The 22,660-nt window shown below is 46.9% G+C and overlaps 1 protein-coding gene across 2 annotated transcripts; it reads right to left on the bottom strand.

Annotated features, from left to right (window-relative positions):
* Window positions 1–4,683: 4,683 nt before the first annotated feature.
* Window positions 4,684–16,680, bottom strand: C19H19orf12 (chromosome 19 C19orf12 homolog). Of its 2 annotated transcripts, none has more exons than XM_036835038.1 (3): window positions 16,600–16,680; window positions 12,327–12,496; window positions 4,684–7,965 (listed from the first exon to the last, which is right to left on the bottom strand). In XM_036835038.1, exons 2-3 carry the CDS (start codon window positions 12,484–12,486, stop codon window positions 7,700–7,702), a joined length of 426 nt encoding a protein of 141 aa, XP_036690933.1. In that variant the 5' UTR covers window positions 12,487–12,496; window positions 16,600–16,680; the 3' UTR covers window positions 4,684–7,699. The 2 variants fall into 2 exon arrangements, with proteins under 2 accessions (XP_036690933.1, XP_036690934.1); XM_036835039.1 differs by lacking the exon at window positions 16,600–16,680 and adding an exon at window positions 12,640–12,718 and having other exon boundaries at window positions 6,908–7,965.
* Window positions 16,681–22,660: the final 5,980 nt, after the last annotated feature.

Genomic DNA, 22,660 nt, shown 5'->3' with positions numbered 1-22,660 from the left:
ATACGTGGTATTTTGTGACTGGCTCTTTCACTTAGCATATTTTCAAAGTTCATCCATGTTGTAGCATGTGTCAGTATATACATAATATAATTCTTCTTTATTGCCAAATAATATTCCATTGTATGTTATATACAATGTATATGCCACGTTTTGTTCATCCATTCACCAAGTGATGAACATTTGGGTTGTTAACACTTTATGGCTATTATAAAAAATACTGCTAATAAACATTCGTATACAAGTTTTTGTGTGGCCATATGTTTTCAATTCTCTTGGGTATATACCTAGGAGTGGAATTGCTGGATCATAGGATAACTCTATGTTTAATATTTTGAGGAACTGTCGAACTGTTTTCCAAAGTGACTGCACCATTTCACATTCCCAACAGCAACATACAAATGTTCCCATTTCTTCCCAATCTCATCAACATTTGTTATTGTGTTTTTTATTTTTGCCATCTGAATAGTGGAGAAGTGGTATCTCATTGTGGTTTTGATGACTAATGATGTTGAACATCTTCTCACGTGCTTATTGGCCATGAATATCTTCTTTGGAGAAATGTCTGTTCAAATCCTTTACCCATTTTTAAATTGGATTATTTGTCTTTCTATTGTTGAGTTGTGAGAGTTCTTTATATATTCTAGATAGTAGTCCCTTATCAGATACATGATTTGCAATTATTTTCTCCCATTCTGTGGATTGCTTTTTCACTTTCTTGATGGTGTCCTTTGAAGCATGAAAGTTTTTAATCTTAATGAAGTCCCATTTATCTATTTTTTCTTTTGTCACTTATGATTTTGTGTCTTATCTAAGAACCCATTGCCTAATCCAAGGTCATAAAGAGTTATTCCTATGTTTTCATCTTAGAGTTTCATAGTTTTAGCTCCTACATTTAGGTGTATGATCCATTTTGAGTTAATGTTTTATATGTTATAAGGTAGGGGGTCATCCAACTTCATTTATTTATGTGTTGCTCCAGAACCATTTGTTGAAAGGACAATTATTCCCCACTGAATTTTCCTGGTACCCTTGCTGAAATTTTTGTTGTTTTTTTAATATGGGAGAAATCATGCACATGTTCACGCTGATGGGACAGGTCTGTGCAGCTGGGGACGTGGCAATGAGGGGGAAGGAGGAGAATGACTGCAGCAGTGCCCTCAGGAGGGAGGGGGTGGGATCTGGTGTCCAGTGGAGGGGCTGGCCTGAGTCAAGAGCAAGAGCGGTTCCTAATACCAGGAGGAAAGATGGGCACAGATGTAGGGAGTGAACATTCTCTTCCGGTTAATTCCTTTTCTCAGGGAACGAAGGTCATGACCTGAGGGAAGACACAGGAGGAAGGGTTGGGAGCTGAGGAGAGGAGAGGCAGTGGGAGAGGAAGTGAACTAGGAAAACACAGCGGTGCTGAGTGAGACCAGTCATTGTGGGCAGGTGTTTTCTTTAGCCACATTCAGCTCAGCAGGTGCAGGCAGAGAGGGGGTAGAGATTAAGGGGTGCCATCCTCCAAGGCCTCTGAGGGCCACCTGTGCCTGGGACAGAAGGACAAGGCTGGTTCTTAGTGGCTGAGGATGTTCATCCAGGGGGGTCTTCACCCACACACCAGGTCGAGTTGTCATCTCAAGGCAGGGAGAAAATGCTGTTGCCCCTAAATCAGGTTAGAGAACAGGGATCTGGGAGGTCCCCAGTAAGCCTCCCCCTCCCAGCTTCCCACCTGCCGCAGTCTGCTCAGGCTGCCATAACAAAGCGCTGCAGACTGGCAGCCTAACCATGGACATGTATCGCTCGCCGTTGTGGAGGCTGGAAGTCCAAGATCAGGGTGCCGGCGTGGCTGGGTTCTGGTGAGGGCTCTTGGCTTGCAAATGGCCCTCTCCTCCCTGTCTTCACATGGCAGAGAGAGAGAGAGAGAGAGGGAGCTCTCTGGTGTTTCTTCTCACAAGGGCACTAATCCCATCGTGGGGATGGGGGTCCCCACACCATGGCCTCACCTAACGCTTATTACCTTCCAAAGGCTCCATCTCCAAATGCCGTCACATTGGGGGTTAGGGCTTCTGCATGTGAATTTGGGGGAGAAACAATTCAGTCCATAGCACCATCCAACCTGATCTTGACCTCTAACAAGGACCACAAACAAGCCCAGATGCTGAACTTCAGAACAGAGAAGGGACAGAAAGAGGTTCCTGGCCCTTAGAGGGACATGTCTGTATCACTGGCAACCCAAGGGGAAAAGAAAAATCTTTCATCTTTATGTTTTCTATTATGTATCTTACAGAGTGGTGATGCCTGACGTGGTAGCCACTGGCCACACGTGGCTTGACACGTGGCTAGTCAGATTTGAGATGTGCTATAGTTGTGACATATACACTGAGTTTCGAAGAGATAATATAAAAATTTGGAAAATATCTCAATAATCTTTTCTATTGATTACGTGTTGAAATGATAATATATGTTGGCTATATTGGGTTAAAGTATACTACTAAATTTATTTTTTACTTTTAAAAACTGAGGGTACTAGAAAATCTAAAATTGTGTTTGTGGCTTGTATTATGTTTCTATTGGACAGAACTTAGAGGGGAGACTCTGTATCCAAACAGCTCCCAGCATGGCTGGCCCTCCTGCCTTGGTCAGGGGGCACATGTAACACCCCTCAGGGCTGTGCTTTGGAACCTTGCGCTGCAGTGGGACCTCGCCTCTGTGGGGGCAGGCTTGTGAGGACGCTGCTCGTGAGGTGGCCTTGAACAGTTAGTTCCTGGGAGAAGCAGCCCCAGGGAGCTGGGGACCAGGCTGGTTCTTGCCTGGTTTGCGGATAGGTAAGTAATTCACATTTTAAAACACTAGAACCCCCTCAGGCACAAGATGCCCACACTCTGAGATTCTCAACCACCTGTGCCGCTTCCCCTGAGCCACACCCTTGAGGCATTGGAAGCCCTTGGGGTCACCAGCACTGGTTACAGCTTGTCTTTTTCTTTATTCCCCCCAAGCACTTAAGTATGGAGTTGCTGTAAGGCAAATAATGCGCGTGGAGCAATTCCACTGACTCTCATACACCCATCCCCATTTACTACTTATTAAAATTGGTGTTAGTATTCCATTATATTGCCCACATACACAGTTTAACTATTTCCCTGTTGTTCAACATCGGAATTGTTTCCCTTTTTTCCTGCCATCATAAACAGCAGTGCTATGAATACCTTTATCTTTTTTCTGTTTGAATTATTTTATTGTAATGTTTTCCCTGAAGTGAAATTGGTTGGCTGGAAAGTATATACAATTTTATGGTTCCTGTGACTTTTTTCCTTTAAATCACTCTCCCAGAAGACTGTATCACTATGTATTTTCTCCAGTGGAGTGTATGTATGTGTATACATTGGTTTCCCACAGCCCTGCCAGCTCTGGGTTTGATCATGTGTATTCATTAATACTAATTAATTGGTGTGTAACAGATAACTCCTAGATATTATCCTTTCATTTGTTTCACTGCAAGTGAGAACAAGTAAAGTCCCCCCTTAAGACCCACAAAAATTAAATAGCTTCCACCTCAATAATTTAGAAAAACATTTTTTAACTTCCTCCATTCGCCAGCATTTGGGGTACCTTAGCAGCCCTGAGGCTGCGATGCAGCTGGCCAGGCCCAAGCTTTGCCTCCTGACCCGCTGTCATCATAATGGTCCGAGATGCCATCTCCAGTGAATAAAGCCATTTATCTCCTCCCAACAAACTGAAAATATATCAGACAGTCCTTCTTCCCTGTGTGGTTTAGATGAATCCTGGCATTGCTTAACTGCCATATGTTGACTGTTCAGGACTGAGAGACATTCTGGTTTATATGCAAAAAGGTTGCAGCAGACATGGCTGATCTTCTGTTCATGGCTTATTAAAACCTCAGGAAGGCCCCAGCCCCCTCCCAAGGGGAACTCACAAAACCGCATATCCTTGTGGAGCCACATCCTGGCCTGGCTGGAGACTCCGAGAAGGCTCGACAGGACTGGCTCAGAGGGAAGAAGAGAAAGGATGCACCCGCTTGCCCACTAGATGGCACCCCTCAATGAGTAACGGGGAGAGGACCCTTCCTCCACACCCTGAGCCCCAGTCCTCCCGCATTGCAACACACCCCGGTGTCTACTTCCAAAACACAGAAAAATAGAAAAGTTCATTCTAGCTAAAAATACACCATCTGCCTGGAAAGATCTCGCTCGGCACTGTCACGTCAACACCCGAAGCGGGTTAATAACCGGCCCGGAGCAGAAGGTTTCTTTGTATAATTACTGGGTCCCCCACCAAGGCTTCCTCCTCGGCTGCCTCCCTACGCTCCTGCTGTTGGCACTCCCCTGCTGCTTCCTGGCCACAAGCCGCCACCGCCCCGCCAGCCCTCTGCTCAGGCCAGGGCCCCCTCACTCTCTGCTAGGCCTGGGCCATGGGGGCCCGGGGGCTCTCAGCACCGCCTGGGTAGGCGGCCGCCAGGAGGTCACCCTGGCCTTGTCAACCCCACTCATAATCCAAAGATAAATGACTCAAACCAAGATGTCAGTAATCACCCATCAAATTAACAGAGCTTTAAGACACTCTCATTCTATTTCTTGGTGAGGATGTGATGAGATGTGCACCCCCAAAACCTGTTGCTGGGAGAGCAAATGATTGATACTGCCCCTCTGGAAAGAATTTTGACCGAATAGAACAACAGCCTTAAAAAATATTACATACTTTTTAATTCAGCAATTTCACGTTGAGGAATCTATCTTACAGACTATCTATCATAATCGAAAATATGAACAGAATATGCGCACAAAAATGTTCACAAAAATGCAGCACTATAATAGTAAAAACCTAGAAAGGACACTACAGCAGTTATGTATATATGGTTTAGTGCAGTGGAATATTATAAAGCCATTACACGTGTTTACAAGAGATTTCAAAATACATCACAAATGTTATTTAATGTTAATTGGTAAGAGTGTTCAAAAAGGTCTAAACACTAAAATACACATACATAGCATTAAAAGGTTTGCACAAAATATGCCAAATTTGTTAACAGTGGTTTTCTAGGTGGTGACTTTTTTTTTTTTTTTTTTTTGGCTGCTCTGGGTCTTAGTTATGGCACGCGGGATCTTTCGTTGCAGTGCGTGGGCTCTTCGTTGTGGCATGCGGGCTTCTCTCTAGTTGTGGTGCACAGGCTTCTCTCTAGTTGTGGCGTGTGGGTTTTCTCTCTTTCTAGTTGTGGCATGCAGACTCCAGGGCGCGTGGGCTCTCTAGTTGAGATGCGCCGGCTCAGTAGTTGTGGCATGCGGGCTTAGTTGCCTGGAGGCATGTGGGATCTTAGTTCCCCGACCAGGGATCAAACCCTCGTCTCCTGCATTGGAAGGCAGATTCTTTACCACTGGACCACCAGGGAAGTCCCATGGGTGGTGATACTTTTAATGGTTTTTATTTCATTATACTTTTCTGGATTTTTCTGTTTTCAGCAATAAACACTGACAAATAAAAGAATACTATTCAATGACTATCTAAAAACAGAGTTAAAGGAATATACAAGAAATTGGTATAGTGGCTGCATCTGGAAAGGGGGCTGGAGCAGGGGTCAGTATAGGAGGATGCCTTCCTTTTCCATTTTTATCTTCTGATGTCTTCTAAGTTTTGTACCAGGTTTGTATTACCTATTCAAAAATAAATAAATGAAAAAATTTCAAAGAAGATGCAGAAATACTAAAGCCACAGTTGCTGGGAGTAGAGTGTGAGGGGAAAGCAAGGAAAGTGCTTTCAGCTCCTGGGGGAGATGAGACTCGAGGCCTGGACTCCTCTTGGGCCTAAAGTCCACCGCAAGTCACCCAGGACCTGGCTAGGCCACTGACTTTATTCTGTAAGGCCTGCTTCATCTGACCCCAAATTGGTCAGGAGTCAGGCCATCTCCTCCCGAGAGTGGTTTTCCCAAGGGTAAAGCTAGGCAGGCCGGGGAAGGGACTCCAGTGGACATTGGTGCAGGACCTCCGAGCTGGAACCACCTGTGTCCCCTGGGCCTGGCAGAGTAGGACCCAACACACGAGTTGGATGGGTGGGCCCCCCCCCCATAACCACCCAGTCACCTTCTATGAGTCAGGATAATCATCTAAAAGGACTCCACCCTGCCCCCCATCAACCCAAGCAGTGCAAATGACCAAAGTGGCTTCATCAACCCCAGGAGTGTGGCCTGTAAAGGGCACCTGATGTGTGCTAGATGAGGCCAGATAAAGAGCAGCTTTTCTGGGCTTCCCTGGTGGCGCAGTGGTTAAGAACCCGCCTGCCAGTGCACGGGACACGGGTTCGATCCCTGGTCCGGGAAGATCCCACATGCCGCGGAGCAACTAAGCCTGTGAGTCACAACTACTGAAGCCAGCGAGCCACAACTACTGAAGCCCGTGAGCCACAACTACTGAAGCCCGCGTGCCTAGAGCCTGTGCTCCGCAACAAGAGAAGCCACCGCAGTGAGAAGCCCGCGCGCAGCAACGGAGACCCAACACAGCCATAAATAAATAAATAAATAAATTTATAAAAAAAAAAGAGCAACTTTTCTGAGATACAAGCTTGATCCTTCCTTAATCACCCTGGGTTCTAATTTGCCCTGAAGTTTTCCTTACACACACGGAGGCGCGGGACACTGACTCTGCTCAGCAGGAGTGCCTTCCTCTGCACCCCAGGGAGGACGGTGCCGCTTCCTTCCAGGTCCCTGGGACCCAAGGGACATCCTGTGGTTGCTAGGGAGGCTCGGGGCAGTGTGTGCTCACCGGCAGTACAGGGAGCCACAGCAGCCTGGAAAGTCAGGTTGCGGGCCCTGCAACCCAGAGCTCTCATTCCTTCTTTAAAGTCACAAATCCGATACCTTCCCTTCCCTTGTGCTCCACGTGTACAACTTCAAATGTCAGAGATACTTTACACAAATAGGTGGAGAAAAGGACTGTTCAGAAAACATTTACTGTAGTTTGATGACACTTAGTCAAACTGTGGTTCTGAAAGCAAAGCAAAAACAATATTAGGAGAAATTTAGGGTGGACAGATTTCTTAGAGATAGTTTATGATTCTACCACTTCAGAAAGAGCAATAATTTACTGAAAATATTTAATTTAAAAAACAGAACTCAGGAACTACTATGACTTTTCAGATGGGGAAAGCAAGCCCCTGGGAGGGTGAGAGCCCAGTCGGGCAGCTACTGGGGGAGGGGCTGGGTGCCACTGACGTTTGTGGCTTCACTCAGCAGGCCGACTGCCCCCTCCCTGAGGCCACTCAGAAGTCACTGGGTGGGGAAGGGGCATTCAAGAGGTAAACATGATTCCAGCAGGGGACAGCCCCTAGGTCCCAAGGGAGGGCTGGTCCTGCAACGGCTGCCTGTACCGGCATCATCTTCACATGATGAGATGAGAAGGCTGAACGTGAAGACCTTCTTCCAGCTCCTGTGTGAGCGACAGGAGATTCAGAAAACTGCCGCTACGTGGCAGCAGTCACGGCTTTACTGTTCACCAGCTTCCCAGCTGAAGGGTTGTCAGGGCACACAGGTGCACACGGCCACAAAACGCGGCATCTTCTCAAATAATTCCAGAACACGATATAGCACAGCCCCAGCCTCTCCAGCAGGAGATTTCGCTACAGTTTAGGGTAATATTCTGATGATGTGGGGCTTCCCGCAGCTCCCCAGTCACCTTCCACGAGTCGGGGGGACCCCGCTTCCCGGAGCGGAGGCCTAGTCGTCGTACTGCACTTCCGCCCGGAGCTCCTTGGTGATGTAGTTGGTCAGCATCGCCAGCAGCTGCTGCTGCAGGGCTTCACTGCCCATGACCAGCATGGTCAGCTGCACGGCGTCCGTCCATTCCAGGTGCCTGACGATGGCAGTGGCTTCGTTAAAGAGCTTCTGCTGCTCGGCAGGTGGCAGCTCCATTAGGATCTGAGGAACCGGCTTAAACTGTCCACTTGTCATCCACGCGCCTAACAAACCCCCGACGGCCCCCCCTAGAAAACAGGAAGGACTCAATTAGTCGGTCATTTATATTCATAAACGATAGCCACAGGTTCTCGCTGAGTTCACATCTACCGTCGTGACGAGTGGGCACATTCATGAGCGGGTCAGAATGGGCTTGGCTTCATGCCTGCTCCGCCAGGAGGGCAGAGGGCAAAGGTTGACGTGGTCTTTGGTCGATTTGGCTCAGATAATTGTCACCCAAACATGCCCTCCCCTAAGCTCTGTGCTCACAGTGCAACACAAAGCATCTCCCCTCCTGAGAGCTGTGCTAACTAAAATCCTCTTCGTGGGCGGAAGGTTTCCATGCTTCTCATAAAAATCTCTCTCATCTCAAAGAACAGGGCTGAGAAGCAAATGCATTTTCAGGGAGAACCATCTCAGTGGTGAGGCTGCGTTTCCTCCACTGGCTGGCTAATTTGAGCCTTAGCCCTGAACTTTGAAATTTCCAGTGGAACCACGTGGTTATAAAGGACCCTGCGGACAGATGAGGAGGTATTTTCTCTTGAAGCAATGTTTTTCATACAACCCCTCCAAAGTTGTATGATGATAAATAACAAATTTAATGTATTCAACTACTTCTCTTTCTGCTACCCCAAAAGGGCACAAACATTATTTTTAAATGTCAATTTATTATTATCAAAGTTAAAGCACACTATTTTGGAACTTGAAGACCTTGTATCAATGGAAAGTTCTATTTAACCAGGTCAGGTGCAGTCTGCTACAGGAAGATGTCCTAGGGCAGGGGTCTCAAACTCAAGTGCCTACAGGGGCCAGGCAGGTAGCTGAAAGGAGTGAAGTGAGCTGCGTGGGACTGTGGTGACCTGGAGAGATAGGTCGCTGTCTAAAGGAGACGAGGTTACCCTACGCCAGCCAATTGCTGCCGCATGGAATACCAAGTATGTATCTTTTAAAAGTCTTATGATTTTTAAATATGGGCAATCAGATATTGAAAAGACGCAGCCCAGCTGGACTTGGTGACTTTCTTCAAAAGAGTAGAGTATGGAAAGGGGGAAACAGTAACTTTGCAGTGGAGAAACCTGGCGGACATGACCTTAGCCAGTTGATCAAGGCAAGCATCACAAGAGAGGTCCTGTGGGTGTCATGTGTCCTTGAAATGTGTGACAAGAAGGGCGCTGCACCTCCACGGTATTCTTTCCAAAGATCCATAACCACAGTCTACTCAGGAGAAAGACATCAGGCAAACCCAAATTGAGAGGAGTTCTCCAAAATACCTGACCAGTACTCCGCAAAAGTATCAAAGTGGTAAAAAAACAAGACCGGAGAAACCCTCAGAATGGGAGAAAATATTTGCAAATGAAGCAACCGACATGGGATTAATCTCCAAAATATACAAACCGCTCATGCAGCTCAACATAAAAAAAAAAACAACCCAATTCAAAAATGGGTGGAAGATCTAAATAGACATTTCTCCAAAGAAGATATACAGATGGCTAAAAAGCACATTAAAAGATGCTCAACATTACTAATTATTAGAGAAATGCAAATCAAAACTACAGTGAGGTACCACCTCACACCAGTCAGAATGGCCATCATCAAGAAATCTACAAACAGTAAATGCTGGAGAGGGTGTGGAGAAAAGGGGACCCTCATGCACTGTTGGTGGGAACGTAAACTGGTACAGCCACTACGGAGAAGAGCATGGAGGTTCCTTAAAAAACTAAAAATAGAGCTACCATATGATCCAGCAATCCCACTCCTGGGCATATATCTGGAGAAAACTATAATTCGAAAAGAGACATGCACCCCAATGTTCATTGCAGTACTATTTACAATAGCCAGGACATGGAAGCAACCTAAATGTCCATCGACAGAGGAATGGATAAAGAAGATGTGGTACATATACACGATGGAATATTACTCAGCCATAAAAAAGAATGAAATAATGCCATTTGCAGCAACATGGATGGACCTAGAGATTGTCATACTGAGTAAAGTAAGTCAGACAGAGAAAGACAAATATCATATGATATCACTTATATGTGGAATCTAAAAAAAGGTACAAATGAACTTATCTACAAAACAGAAAGAGTTACAGATGTAGAAAACAAACTTATGGTTACCAAGGGGTAAGGGGGAGGGATAAACTGGAAGATTGGGATTGACATATACACACTACTATATATAAAACAGAAAACTAATAAGGACCTACTGTATAGCACAGAGAACTCTACTCAATACTCTGTAATGGCCTATATGGGAAAAAAATCAAAAAAAGAGTGGGGTAAAAAAAACAAGACAGGGGAGACTAAAGAGACATGATGATTAAGTGCAATGTGCTGTCTTGTGCTGGATCTGGGACAGAAAAAGATCATGGATGCAGAAACTGATAAAATCCAAATACAGTCTGAAGAATAGTTAATAGTAATGTTAGTGTTGGTTTCTTAGTTTTGACAAGTGTACCTTGGTAATATAGGAACTGAAACTGGGTGAGAGATATATGGGAATTCTCGGCATTATTTTTGCAACTTCTCTGTAAATCTAATATTACTCCAAAATAAAAAGTTTATCTAAAAGAATGCAGCCCAGGCCAGAAAGAACCCATTTGCAAGCTGGACTCAGCCAACAGTAAGTAAATCTTGCACCATCTCAGGAAACCAAGTGTGGAGGCACCTGGTAGCACACACCTTCTCTGGGGACCAGCCAGCCTCATGTCCTAGAGGCTGAACACTGCCCTTTGACAGCTTCCCCCCAGTCTGAAAATAAGGAGCATTCTAGGGAGGGAGGGCCAGTCATTTACAAGTTTTACTGAACTTTTCCCCATGACACCAGTGAAACACTTAAGAGCTGATAAGAGTTGCACTCATCTGCACTAAACCTTTATGAGAACATCAATATTTGATTTAGAGCAGCACTTAATGCAAAAAGTCGCCAGGAAATATCGACCAGAAAATTACCAACTCTTTGGAAAAGAGAAAATTCCTTTGTTTTCCGGGTAAAATGATGCTCCTGCCCACGACCAGGGGCTGCAAGTAGCCAATCCCTGGGGTTCTCTTTGCAGACATCCTGTTCTCTACCAGCTTTTACTCAATCTGAATAAAATATGTCCTCCCCAAATGGCATTTGGGCACAGCTATATGATAAATGATCCCAGCTAGCCTTCCCTGAGCACATTAGATGGGGTGGGACAAAGATATAGGATGTCACTGAGGAAGAAGGCAATGGCCTTGTCTCCTCCCTCCTGGGCTACTTCCTGGATGGCAAGAAGCTGAAGTCAAGACTCACTAATTCACAGAGTTTGGAAATGGAAATGCATAGATGGAAGGTCTGGGGACACCCACAAGCTGATTTTTCTCCCCGGTGTGGGCTCAGCTTAATACAGTGTCCTTGAATGTCAATCCTGCTACCAGAGGGAAGAACAGATCAGGAAGCCTTACTGGTGAGCTGGGACACAGAAACCAACCTCAGCAGAAAAGCAGTCACCTCTCCAGCCTGTATTCATGTGAAGACTGCAAGCCATGTAGAAAGGACTTCCACCAGACTGTGAGCTTTCCCAGGCCCTGTATCCCAGCACAGGCTGCCTGGCACAGAGGAGGCATTCAGTAAATATTTACTGAGCCCAGTGCAGCAGACTATGCCTTAAGCCGATGCCCCTGTGTTGCAGGGTCCATCTGAGGCACCTCGAGGGAGGCCTTATCTGGCCCCTCCTCAAGTCAGGCCTGGACAGCAGCCAGCCCTCTGACACCACCCCTAGCCCGCGGTTTGGGCCACAGAGGAATTCTTCCTGCTCCTAATCCAAAGGAAGCAACTTCATTCTAGCAACAATGAATGATGGGAAAATCAGCCAAAGTTTCATTTATTGCCAGAAACGGGTTCCCAAATAGAAGCAGGTGGTAAAAGAAGGGGACAGGGATGACCACCCTAGGAGTTCGCTTATTGCTTTTCCTGCACTGGACTGCTTGCTTTCAGAATGGGGAAGCGCTGTGGGAACGAGCTTATGTAAAGTGGCTCTATAGCATCAGCCCCCAGTAGGTGCCTGGCAAATCTCAGCTTCCTCTCTGGATGTGTAATGGTGATGGGGGGAGGGAGACTGTCCAAGGGACCCAGGACACCCTGAAATCTTCAGACTCTAAGACACATCCCTGGGGGGAAAGGTGTCCTCCAGGTCTGCATGACACAGATGCCATTTGAGAGAGCCCTGCACTTCTGAGACATTCACACAGAAGCTCATGTTTTTAACAGGATGAATTACGTACCCGAAGATCATTTCACAGAAGCAACCTCAACTCAACAAACTTCTCACACAGGACAGAGGCTTTTATGAGGTCTCTGTGGTTTCAAAGGTCTTTTTTTCCCAACAGCTGCACTGTCCCTGTGAGGCACTTGCACTTACCAACGGCTAGTCCTGGTGGGCCGCCCACCAAACCACCAACGAAGGCCACGGCCCCTGTGACCAGGGCGCCCCTCCCGGAGTGCCTGACGGCCGCCCTCATTTTCCTCTCCTCGGAGATGTAGCACAGCAGCCTCATGATGTCCTCCAACGCGACGGGCATCGCAGCAGACCTTGAAGGAAGCATTCCAAAGGAGAGTTGTAACGAGTGAAGCGTATTTCTACCCAAATGTTACTCTTCCTAAAGTTTTAAGGAAGGTTCCCCATTTTTGGTACAGAACAGTATCTCTGCTGTATGCACAATGACAGCACCCACCCCAGTCATGTGCCAAGTCCTTTGCCAAAGAGAAAGCAGGACAGCTTTCAGTTAATAAGCAGACTGAATCAGCAGAGTGGATGAAAGGTCTTCTCTGCCCTCTGATTAACTTCTGATTTACAACAGGTTAAGGAGCAACCCTGCCCACATGTTCCACCAGTTCATCACAAGTGAGGCAAGTCTGAGCTCTCTTGCATCAGGGCCTTTCAGCTGGCTCAGGCAATCCCCGAGCACAAACCTTGGCCGAGTGCACAAAGTCCCAGCCCCCCGTCGTCTCCTGTGTGACAGGGCATCTCAGCCCACACCAAGCCAGAGAAGGGGAAAGCACAGGGCTCTGCAACCACACAGCCTTCACCCACTGGATGACCCTGAGCAGAATGGCAGATTCCTCACCTGTAAGATGGAGATAAACCACCTACAGGCTGGATTCTTGCAAGGTGTAAGCAGAATGGAAGCAAAGTGCCTGGAGCGAGTCTGGAACACTGCAGACTCTCAGACATGATGGCTCTAAATGAACGTTTGGTTCCTAACATACACCACTGGCTTCTATAAGCAACCACTCATCGAGACAATCCAGTTCTACTCATGAGACATCAAAGGCAAGGACAGGATGATGTAGTAAGATGAAACAACCAGAGAATAAAAGAAATCAAAGAATTCCAGGGGTCTGCATATAGATGGACAGATGACAGATGGATGGATGTACTTTGGAACAATGACCTTTAGAACAATTCTCTGGGGTCAGGAAACTGTTTGCCACACTAGCAGGAAAAGGACAGGCAGGGGCAAGAGTGAGGGCAGGGCAGGCTCCGCCCCAAGGTTGGTGGGAATGGAGAGCTTTGGCACTGATGGGCCACCTGGCAGGATAGGAAGTAAAATCAAAGCAGCAATGAGCAGGTGATTCTCCTTCCAGCTTCGGCTAGACCCAAGGCTTGGTGGGCACTTTCCTTTCTCACCAACACTCCCCTTTTCATTTAAGGCTGAGACATGCAAATATTCACTAAATGAACTCGACTGTGGAACTTTGGAGCAGACCCTATTACTCACTATCTTTTGGATATATGAGGTTTTTTTTTTAAACCCAAGGATAATCTAGAATTAGTCTCTAATGTAAAATTATCCTCCCGATCCCGAGAGAGAATTCTGAGCCCTTAGAACAAATCTGTGGATCTCCTGTATCACCAGTCAGAACGTCTTTGTAGTTCCAGGAGAGGTAAGAGGGATCCTGTGCTCCAGCCCCTGTGAATTTCCCCTCTTTTTCTTTTATATTCTTGACATCAGTGATTCTCCACCGGTGCATAGGAGTCACTGAAGATCTTGTTAAACACGGCCCCTATGGGCAGGGTGAGATTCTGTATTTACATGCACCCCCAGGTGATCTTCTGCCCTCACTTTGGACAGCAAGAGTCTATGAGAGCATGACTCAAGATGTCTGACGTCTGTTACTCAGTCCTTGAGTTCAGAAATGCAAAGAGGCATCCCCCAGATGTGTCTGTTCACCAGGGGTGTGAGAGGCAGTGGAGGGGCAGTCCTGCAGGGTTGCCCAAGGGGCTAGAGGAGAATTCAAGTGTGTTTGTCCTTGCTCTGGCTCCCAAGTGTCCTGGATCTGCTAAAATGCCTGCTAGCTTCCAGGCCCCTCTTCTCACCAGCGGTGACCACGTGTAGACAGAGCACATGCCCCCTCCTCCTCCCTGCGAGAGAGCCCCCTTCCACCCTTCCAGAGGTCAAGAATTTTCCAGGCACAAATGTCAAGATAACATTATAGCGTTATTAACAGCGAAGGAACTGCACTCAGAAATGGGGGGAGAGAGAGTAACCTGATTTACACAATAGCCATGGTCCTGTAAAGCTATGCAAACAAAATGTTTAATTTCAAGTACATAGTAAGATAACCAAAGGAATTAATTTCATGGTAAAACCTTTCAAAAAGCTAAAAATCCTCCTGTAAAATATCTAGTCACCTTCTAGCTTAGCTCTGGTTTATATCCAGCTTTTTATCTGTCACTTATGCTGAAAAAAGGGAGATGAAGCGCAGGTCCCTCGAAGGCCCCTCTGGAGGCTGCAATGAGCCTCCCATTCCCAGAGGCATGAAGACCCTGAGCCTTGCCATGCTTGATCTGCAAGTCTGGCTTCTAGGCCAGTGTACTCTGCCCAGATGCCACTCCTAAAACAGGTTTTCTGCAGAATTATGGATCTGTACCCTTGAAACAGTTTCTGCACAGTAAGAAAAGGTATGTAAAAGAGGCAGGAAATAGACATATACCCACTTCACCCTCTACTGTCTATTTAAAAAAACCCCCACAAAACAAAAAACAAAAAAACAGCTTCCAACCTGCGCTGAATGACTTTAAGTCGAAACCCACAGGGGCTAATGAGGCATCACTGTGCAAACGCCACTTCCAACCTCCACTTAGCCCAGTTGGGCCAGCACAAGGCACAAGCCCAGAGCTCTGTAGGACTGGAGAGCCAGCAGGTGTCATGGTGTGTGGGAGGGGAGGCAAGGAAGTGGCCTGATTCCAGCTGGGTTCAATGGTTCCACACCATGGGTAGAGAGGTGGCATTGTGGCTGCCTCCATCCAAGGGAATGCTGGTTTAATTTCCTTGTAAGAATCATTTTAGAAGTTAGAGCATCAATAGACTCTTGTTGTGGAAGAAAGGTTTGCAGCCCCATCTCCTGAGCCCTTGCTAAAAAGCTCAGCCTCCCAACTTCTCCAGGCCTGCCAGATTGAGGAGGGAAGCCAGTCCTGCTTCTCCTTCTCCCACTCCAGCTGCCTTTGTCTGTAAGCGGTAGAGAAGTGGGTGAGGAGGGAGGAGACAGGAGCACTCTGATGGGGACAGACCTCAATGGGGCGGGAGTGTGCCTCCCCCCATATCACACCTATTTCAGGATCGGATTTGTCTACGAAACAGGCTCCGGTCACAGGAAGCCCATCTGCCAGCCACAGGGAAGGCAAATGCCAACGTGAAGCCCTGGTTTCTTGTGAGCACCCAGGCTGGTCTGCCGATTACAGCAGGGATCTGGGGGAGAGGGAGATGAGTCCGTCCCTGGGACTGCAGCCTGGCTTTCTGAGGTGGACCAGATTGTGAGAGATGAGGAGAGGAAGGCTACGGAGCTAACACAGCCCTCCATGCACACAGCTCTTTTTAAGAATTAGAAAAGCAGGGCCTCTTAAGAATCACCTGCAATCCTCAGTACTTTCTACTTCGCTGGTGAAATTTACAAAGCTCCAGCAGTGCCCACTGGCTCCTATAAACCGTGTCTTTCCACCTCTCTATGCCCCAGGGCAAAGATTGGATCCCATCAGCAAACATTGTCAGATTAGCCCACAGACTTTTTAAAAACGAATTAGTTGCCAGAGTTTAAAATCAAGAGATTTCACATACACCTCAGACTTCTGATTTCTCCTGAAAAATCAAAAGCACAAGCCACACTGGGGCCGCCATCTGCAGCAACCCAGGCCAGAGCCGAGCAGGACCCTAGCGGAGCACACCTTACCTACCTACCTGGCCCAGGAGCAGGTCTCTTCACACCCTCTCAAATATTCCTATTTATTTTTGTTTGTTTGTTTAAAAGCCTAAAGAAGCTACCAGTCCCCACAAATCTAATCTCCCCCAGCCCCTAAATCAGTAACATCCCTTCCTGATCATCTCTAAACTAGCGTCCAGATTCTCTTCCCAGAGGGCAAGGCCAAGGGTGCTCCGCCCTGCGGATATAACACCAGCCACACGCACCGCGGTTCCTGCGGGAAGTGACACGCGCGGGCACACGCACACACAGGAGTTCCTGCGGGAGGGGACACGCACACACAGCCCTCCGTGTCCCCCCGTTTCTCCATATGGAAAATAAATGCACGAAGAGCGTGCGCCCGGCACGGGAGGGCCACGCCCGCGGCCAGCCAGCACGCCAGCCGCTCCGGGCGCCCCTCCCCCTCCCGGCTCCAGCAGCTCGGAGCCCTTTACCTGCGGAGGCGGCGCCGCGAGGTCACAGGCCGGCAGGCGCGGGGACACCAGGCCGCCCCGCCCGGCGCGCAAGCCCCACCCTCCCGCCTTCCGGCTCTTCAGCGCTGGGCCTTCCGGGGCACCACCCACCTGGTCGCGCAGCCGCTGCCGCCGCGCTCCCGGCCCAGACCCGGCTCCGGGAGCGGCCCTCCCGGATGCGGCACCTGGAGTGGGGTCGCTGGGCCCCGAGGCCGCGCGCATCCCGGCCCTCCACCCCGCCCGCACCCGTTTTAGGTCGGGGTTCCCTTGGACCTTGCTCAAGCCCGGGCTCCTCCTGGGAAACCCTTTCTCTCTTTGGCCCTTCGCTCAGGACCTAGGGACCCCTCCCTTCCCCCCATTTCCGGCGCGGGAGGGAGCACGGCAGCCTTGGCAAGTAAAGGCGCTGAATTAATATTCGGTGAATATTCGGGGCAGAGTCAAACATCAGCTGGCCGCAGTGCGGGCACCGGCGGCATCTGGGCCTGGGGGTTTGAAAAGGCCTAGCGCCACCTTTGCTCCTGGGGTTCCAAGGGAAGAGGAGGTGCAGTTTCGGGGCAAAGCTGAGGTTGGGGAGCCTCTTGGGAGGGTGCAAAGGCTGAGGGTGGTGGGTAACAGAAGGGCCAGGGAATACTTTAGGGGCATATGGAGAAGGCTTCCCCCCATCTCCTCCGAGCCCCCCACACAAGATCTGGCCTGGAACCATCTCAAATCTGAAAAAGACTTCTGGGGGCTTTCCGTGCACTGTCTCACTCAATCCTGACAGCAATCCTGCAACGTAGGCATGGTTGCCATTGCCATATTACAGACAGGAGAAGGGAGGCAGCAAGGCGCAGAGAGATTGGTCTACCCAAAGCCACCAAGATAGGGAGTGTCGGGGTCCAGACTCCATCTTGGGTCCACCTGCCTCAAAGCCCCTGCTTGTAACCAGCACTCTGCCTTGCTTTCCCGGGTGTTGTGGGCATCCAGACGGTGAGCCTCTTTCACACTACCGGAACAATTTTGTTACTTTTCTTTTTTTTTTTTTAAATGGGAAAGTACTTTGGGTATGTTTGTGAACTATAGATATATAGATACATATCTTACTTTTCTGAGGTATGATTGACATACAAAAAGCTATACGTATTCAATGTATACAAAACCTGATGAGTTTAGGGATGAGTTTATACCCGTGAAACCATCACCACCATCAAGGCCATAAGTACAGACGTCGCCTCTGGACGTTTCGTCTGGCCCCCTTTATTATTATTATTATGATTTGTGTTTGGGGATGTGGTAAGAATACTTAACATAAGATCTACTCTCTTAGCAAACTTTAGTGTACAGTACGGTATTGTTAGCTATAGATACTATTCTGTATAGTAGATCTCTAGAACTTATTTGTCTTAGTTAACTGAAACTTTGTATTCTTTATCATCATTTTGTCACTTCTGTTTCCCCTCTGTCCCCATTGTGAGAAAGGGCCTAAAGCATTAACCAGAGTTCCCCTGGCCACAGTGAAATAACCCCATCCGTTTCTGAATAGGAGCTTTTGTATGAGTTTGGGTAATTTTCAAGAGTGAAAATTAACCAAAGTTAAGAATAGCCCAACTCCCTGGAGTGTCTCCAGGCATGGGCCTGGGTGAGATTCTCCTGTTTCTCTGCAGGCAGCTCCCTCTGGCGGCCCATTAAGGAATTGGGCCTGCTCACTTCCCCAGAGATGGGGAAGAGAGGACAGTAGGGAAGGAAAGATGCTGGAAGGGAAAGAAACTTCAAGGTTGGGACCCTCTAGAGAAGGTTAGCTATAAGAAGTCAGGCAAACATACAACCCATCAGCAACTTGGGAACTTCATTCTGATATGAATAAAGTCATAAAATGCACACACCAAAGCCCATAAATACAACACATGGTACCACATTCTCGTAATAGCAGCTGGACCTCCTGCGAAGTGGGTCCCATGAATGAGGTGCACAGTGGGGTCTCCATCATGGTGTGGTGACTGTGCACTGACCCGGCATCCAGCTAGTGCTTTCATAATGCTTATGGTCTTAAGGTCTGGCTGGATGACCTTGGGAAACTTCTCTGTGCCTCAGTTTCCTCATTTGGGAAATGACAGTAATAATAGTACCTGTCTCAGAGGATTGTTCTGAAGATTAAAGGAGGTAATGTGTAGGAATCTAGGTCATTCTTGTTTACATCATAGGTTATGAAAATGAACCTCCAAATTCCCAAATGTGAGCCTCATATGCCCAGAGTGGCAGGAAATTCAATTCCACCCCAGCCTTCATAATGCACCCTCTTCCTGATAGGCCCAACAATCTCCCAGGGTGCTAGGTTTTGTTTAAAGAGCCAGATGGAGCCAGAACTCAGGTGGGGTCCCCTGAGGCCAGCGCCCTCATCCTCCTCTTTTCCAGAGGATGAGTGAGGCAGCTCCCAACTTACACAGCTCTTTCAGGATAACCCTGCCCAGACCCAGGGCTGGATGATCCATGCACAGGACACACACATAAACCCCTGCAATGTCTTTTTTTTTTTTAATTAATTAATTAATTTATTTATTTATGGCTGCATTGGGTCTTCGTTTCTGTGCGAGGGCTTTCTCTTGTTGCGGCAAGTGGGGGCCACTCTTCATCGCGGTGCGCGGGCCTCTCACTATCGTGGCCTCTCTTGTTGTGGAGCACAGGCTCCAGACGCGCAGGCTCAGTAATTGTGGCTCACGGGCCTAGGTGCTCCGCGGCATGTGGGATCCTCCCAGACCAGGGCTCGAACCCGTGTCCCCTGCATTGGCAGGCAGATTCTCAACCACTGCGCCACCAGGGAAGCCCCCCCTGCAATCTCTTAATAAGAGCATACAAGTAAAGCAGATGTCATTTTCAAAACTAAAACGTGTTCTTTTTATTTTAAATTACCTCTAAGGAAGCACCATAGTCTGTCTGGTGCTTAAGGATTCCTGGGGATCTTGATCTAGCCTCGCAGACAGTCATTTGTCCCAAGGCACTCACAGAGCCAAGGTTTTGGGTCAGGAGAGGTTTCAACCCCACTGAGTCCTTAGCCCTGGAGGCAAAGGAGGTCTCCTCACCTCCCAGTCCTTCCCCCAGGATGCATTTCATTCCTTTCACCTGTGAAGTGTTCAGCACACTTTTTGGCACATATCAGGTGTATTAGTTTGCTGGGGCCCCATAACAAAGTACCACAAACTGGGTGGCTCAAAAGGGAAATATATTGTCTAACAATAATATACATCTTTGTTTACTAAATAATTAGCTCTGTTACATAAACCATAAAAATCACGATTCTCAGATCATTATATCAGAGGAACAAGAATGTTTCTGTATTCTTATAATCTGAATTTTGATTTAGGATCATACGATGGATTGAAAGGCTTTACTTAGACTATATGTGAACTTAACATTTGTTAATTAATAAAAGTGAATAGTTTTTAATGTGTTAAAAAAAAAAAAAAAGAAGTCCAAGGAGTTGGCAGGGCATGCTCCCTCCAAAACCTGTAGGGGAGGATCCTTCCTTGACTGTTCTAGCCTCTGGTCGTGGCCACCAATCCTTGGTGTTCCATGGCTTGCAGCTGCATCTCTGCCTTTTTTGTCACATGATGTTCTCCCTGTGTGTCTGTGTGTGTGTCCAAATTTCCCTCTTATTATATGACGCCAGTCATATTGGAGTAAGGGCCCACCCTACTGACCTCATCTTAACTTGATTACATCTGCAAAGACCCGATTTCCAAATAAGGTCATATTCATAAGTACCAGGGGTTAGGACTTGAACATATATTTGGGGGTGACACAATTCAATCCATAACACCAGTTATTCAGCAAATGCCAGCTACGATGATGACCATCCAAGCATGCACAGCATGCACATGGTACCTGCAAGCATGCTACAAATACCAGTCTCAGCCATGCCTTGTGTCGAGGCTGTTGTATACAGGGGGCCATCCAGCCGCCTGCCTTTAGTCTTGGGAGAGCTTAATTCCGAAAGGGTTGTTGAGGGACAAGGTGGCTTTGGGACTGGTAATGAGCTCCTCCTGGGCTTCATCATTGTTCTTCTAAATAAGTAATTCATCTTCTTCCTTGCTGTTTACATCCTTCACATATTTGTAGACGGTTATCCTGTCCCTTTAGTCATCACTTAGCACCACTCTACATATTTGCCATGGTGTTGAGTGTGTGCTGTCCTCATTGTCATGATTAGTATTATTATTTCCTCCTGGCCCACTCCCTGGGTCCCTCAGCCACCATCACCACTGTGTGAATCTCCTTCAGGTCCCCAGCCTTTCAAGTGCCAAGTTCCTTAGCATGGAACATTAGAAGTCAGTAGTGGTGACAAGGGATGCTTGCAGGCCCTCTGGCCCCCTGCTCCTCTGTCATTTTTGTCAGTTTCCCCAAAGCCACATCAAATAAATAGACAAGCTAAGTAAAAACAGTATGCTTACAGTGCAAATACTGTTTCCAGACAAATCTCCCTGTCCCTGCTTTCATCCAGATAATCTCAATTTCTTCAACTATAAAATAAGGATAAGAATTCCCGTTCTCAGCAAACTGGGATTACTGTGAGGACTACATGAGGAAGAGAGTGGGAAAGTGCTTTGTAAACCACAAAGCAGGGGGAATGGCAGTACCAGCAATGCCTTCAACATACGATTAGATTTCTGCAGAAAGTTCCAGGGGTCAGCTGTTCTAAAAAGCTAGAAATTCTAAGTTAGAATTTACAAAATGAACTCGATAGAACTGAGATTCACCCTAAAATCTGTTTGTTGAAAGAATATAGAGATGCCCTACTTCAAAATCTACTATTAGATTTTAGTATTCCAAAAAAAGTGTGGAACTCAGAGCCGGATGGGCCCTTGGAGACACGTTACAGATGGCCCTGAGAAGGCTTTGGAAGGTTATGCTGCTATAAAAGATTTTTTTTTTTAAATCCACTTTGTCTTCCATTTCAGATCTCACTGAAGGGTTCTTCTGTACCCAGAAGACTTATTTTCAGTCTGAGAAGAATGATTTTCAATGGTTTTGTTGAACATGCAATTCTCATGCAAGTATTTCTATAATTACCCTGTTTCAGTTATAATACAGTTTCTGGAACAATAGGACTTTTATTGTATTGCCATATCTGTTATAATAGATGTTTTATTACAGAAAATTATGGTAGAGTCACTATTATGATTCTGAAGTTTTTATTTCAAATTGTTCATAGGATGGAAATTCTTTCTCCCAAGTAGTTTTTACTTTAATGGTGCTTTGGATTTTTTTTTTTTTTTTAACTTTTTTTGGGATTTTGTTCAATGGCAGAATGTGTTCTTTTGCTACAGTACATACTGTGGATGAAAAGTTACCCCTGGTGTTTATTTGTTTGTTCTTAGCATGTGGTGCACAGAATTTTTTTTTTAAATGCCATCTAGATTGTTCTATATATATCTGCATACATTAGCCTGCTCAGGCTGCCATAGCAAATACCGTAAACTGAGTGGCTCAAACAACAGAAATTTATTTCTCACAGTCTGGACGCTAGAAGTCCAAGAGCAAGGTGCTGGCAAAGATAGGTTTCATTCTGAGGCCTCTTTTCTTGGCTTGCAGGCAGCTGCCATCTTGCTGTGTGCTCATATGACCTCTTCTATGTATGCAGGGAGAGAGAACAAGCTCTCTGCTGTCTCTTCTTATGAGGACACTAATCCTATCAGATCAGGGCCCCACCTTTATGACCTCATTTAACCTTGATTACCTCCTTATGGGCCCCATCTCCAAACACAGTCACATTGGGGGTTTGGACTTCAACACATGAATTTGGGGACACACAATTCAGTCCACAGCACTGCATAACTTTTATTATTATAAATAAAAAGAAATTCCCAGAGCCCTTGTATTAAATAAAGTTAATAAACTATATTTGAGAAGGAATAAATAATTTTAGTGAGAATGACAACAGAGAAGTTGAGACTTCAAGCACAGAGTAGGTAATAGCCTATTTCAGATGGTAGCCCCACTGGGGGAGAAGAATGGGGGCTAGAGTTTTTCTTGATAAATTCACTGGCCTCAGACCCCCAGCTGGGGTCTG

The sequence above is a fragment of the Balaenoptera musculus genome, chromosome 19, assembly GCF_009873245.2.
Source record: "Balaenoptera musculus isolate JJ_BM4_2016_0621 chromosome 19, mBalMus1.pri.v3, whole genome shotgun sequence".
Taxonomy (NCBI): domain Eukaryota; kingdom Metazoa; phylum Chordata; class Mammalia; order Artiodactyla; family Balaenopteridae; genus Balaenoptera; species Balaenoptera musculus.
The sequence above is the reverse complement of the archived record's forward strand: the minus strand, read 5'-3'. Positions and strand labels throughout refer to the sequence as shown.

Bases quoted from the DNA above. Each gene is read 5' to 3' on its own strand.
- C19H19orf12 (XM_036835038.1), bottom strand. From the start codon at position 12,486: ATGCCCGTCGCGTTGGAGGACATCATGAGGCTGCTGTGCTACATCTCC. The intron at 7,966-12,326 runs GTAAGTGCAAGT...CCTGTTTTCTAG, and splicing joins CCCACCAGGACTAGCCGTTG to GGGGGGCCGTCGGGGGTTTG.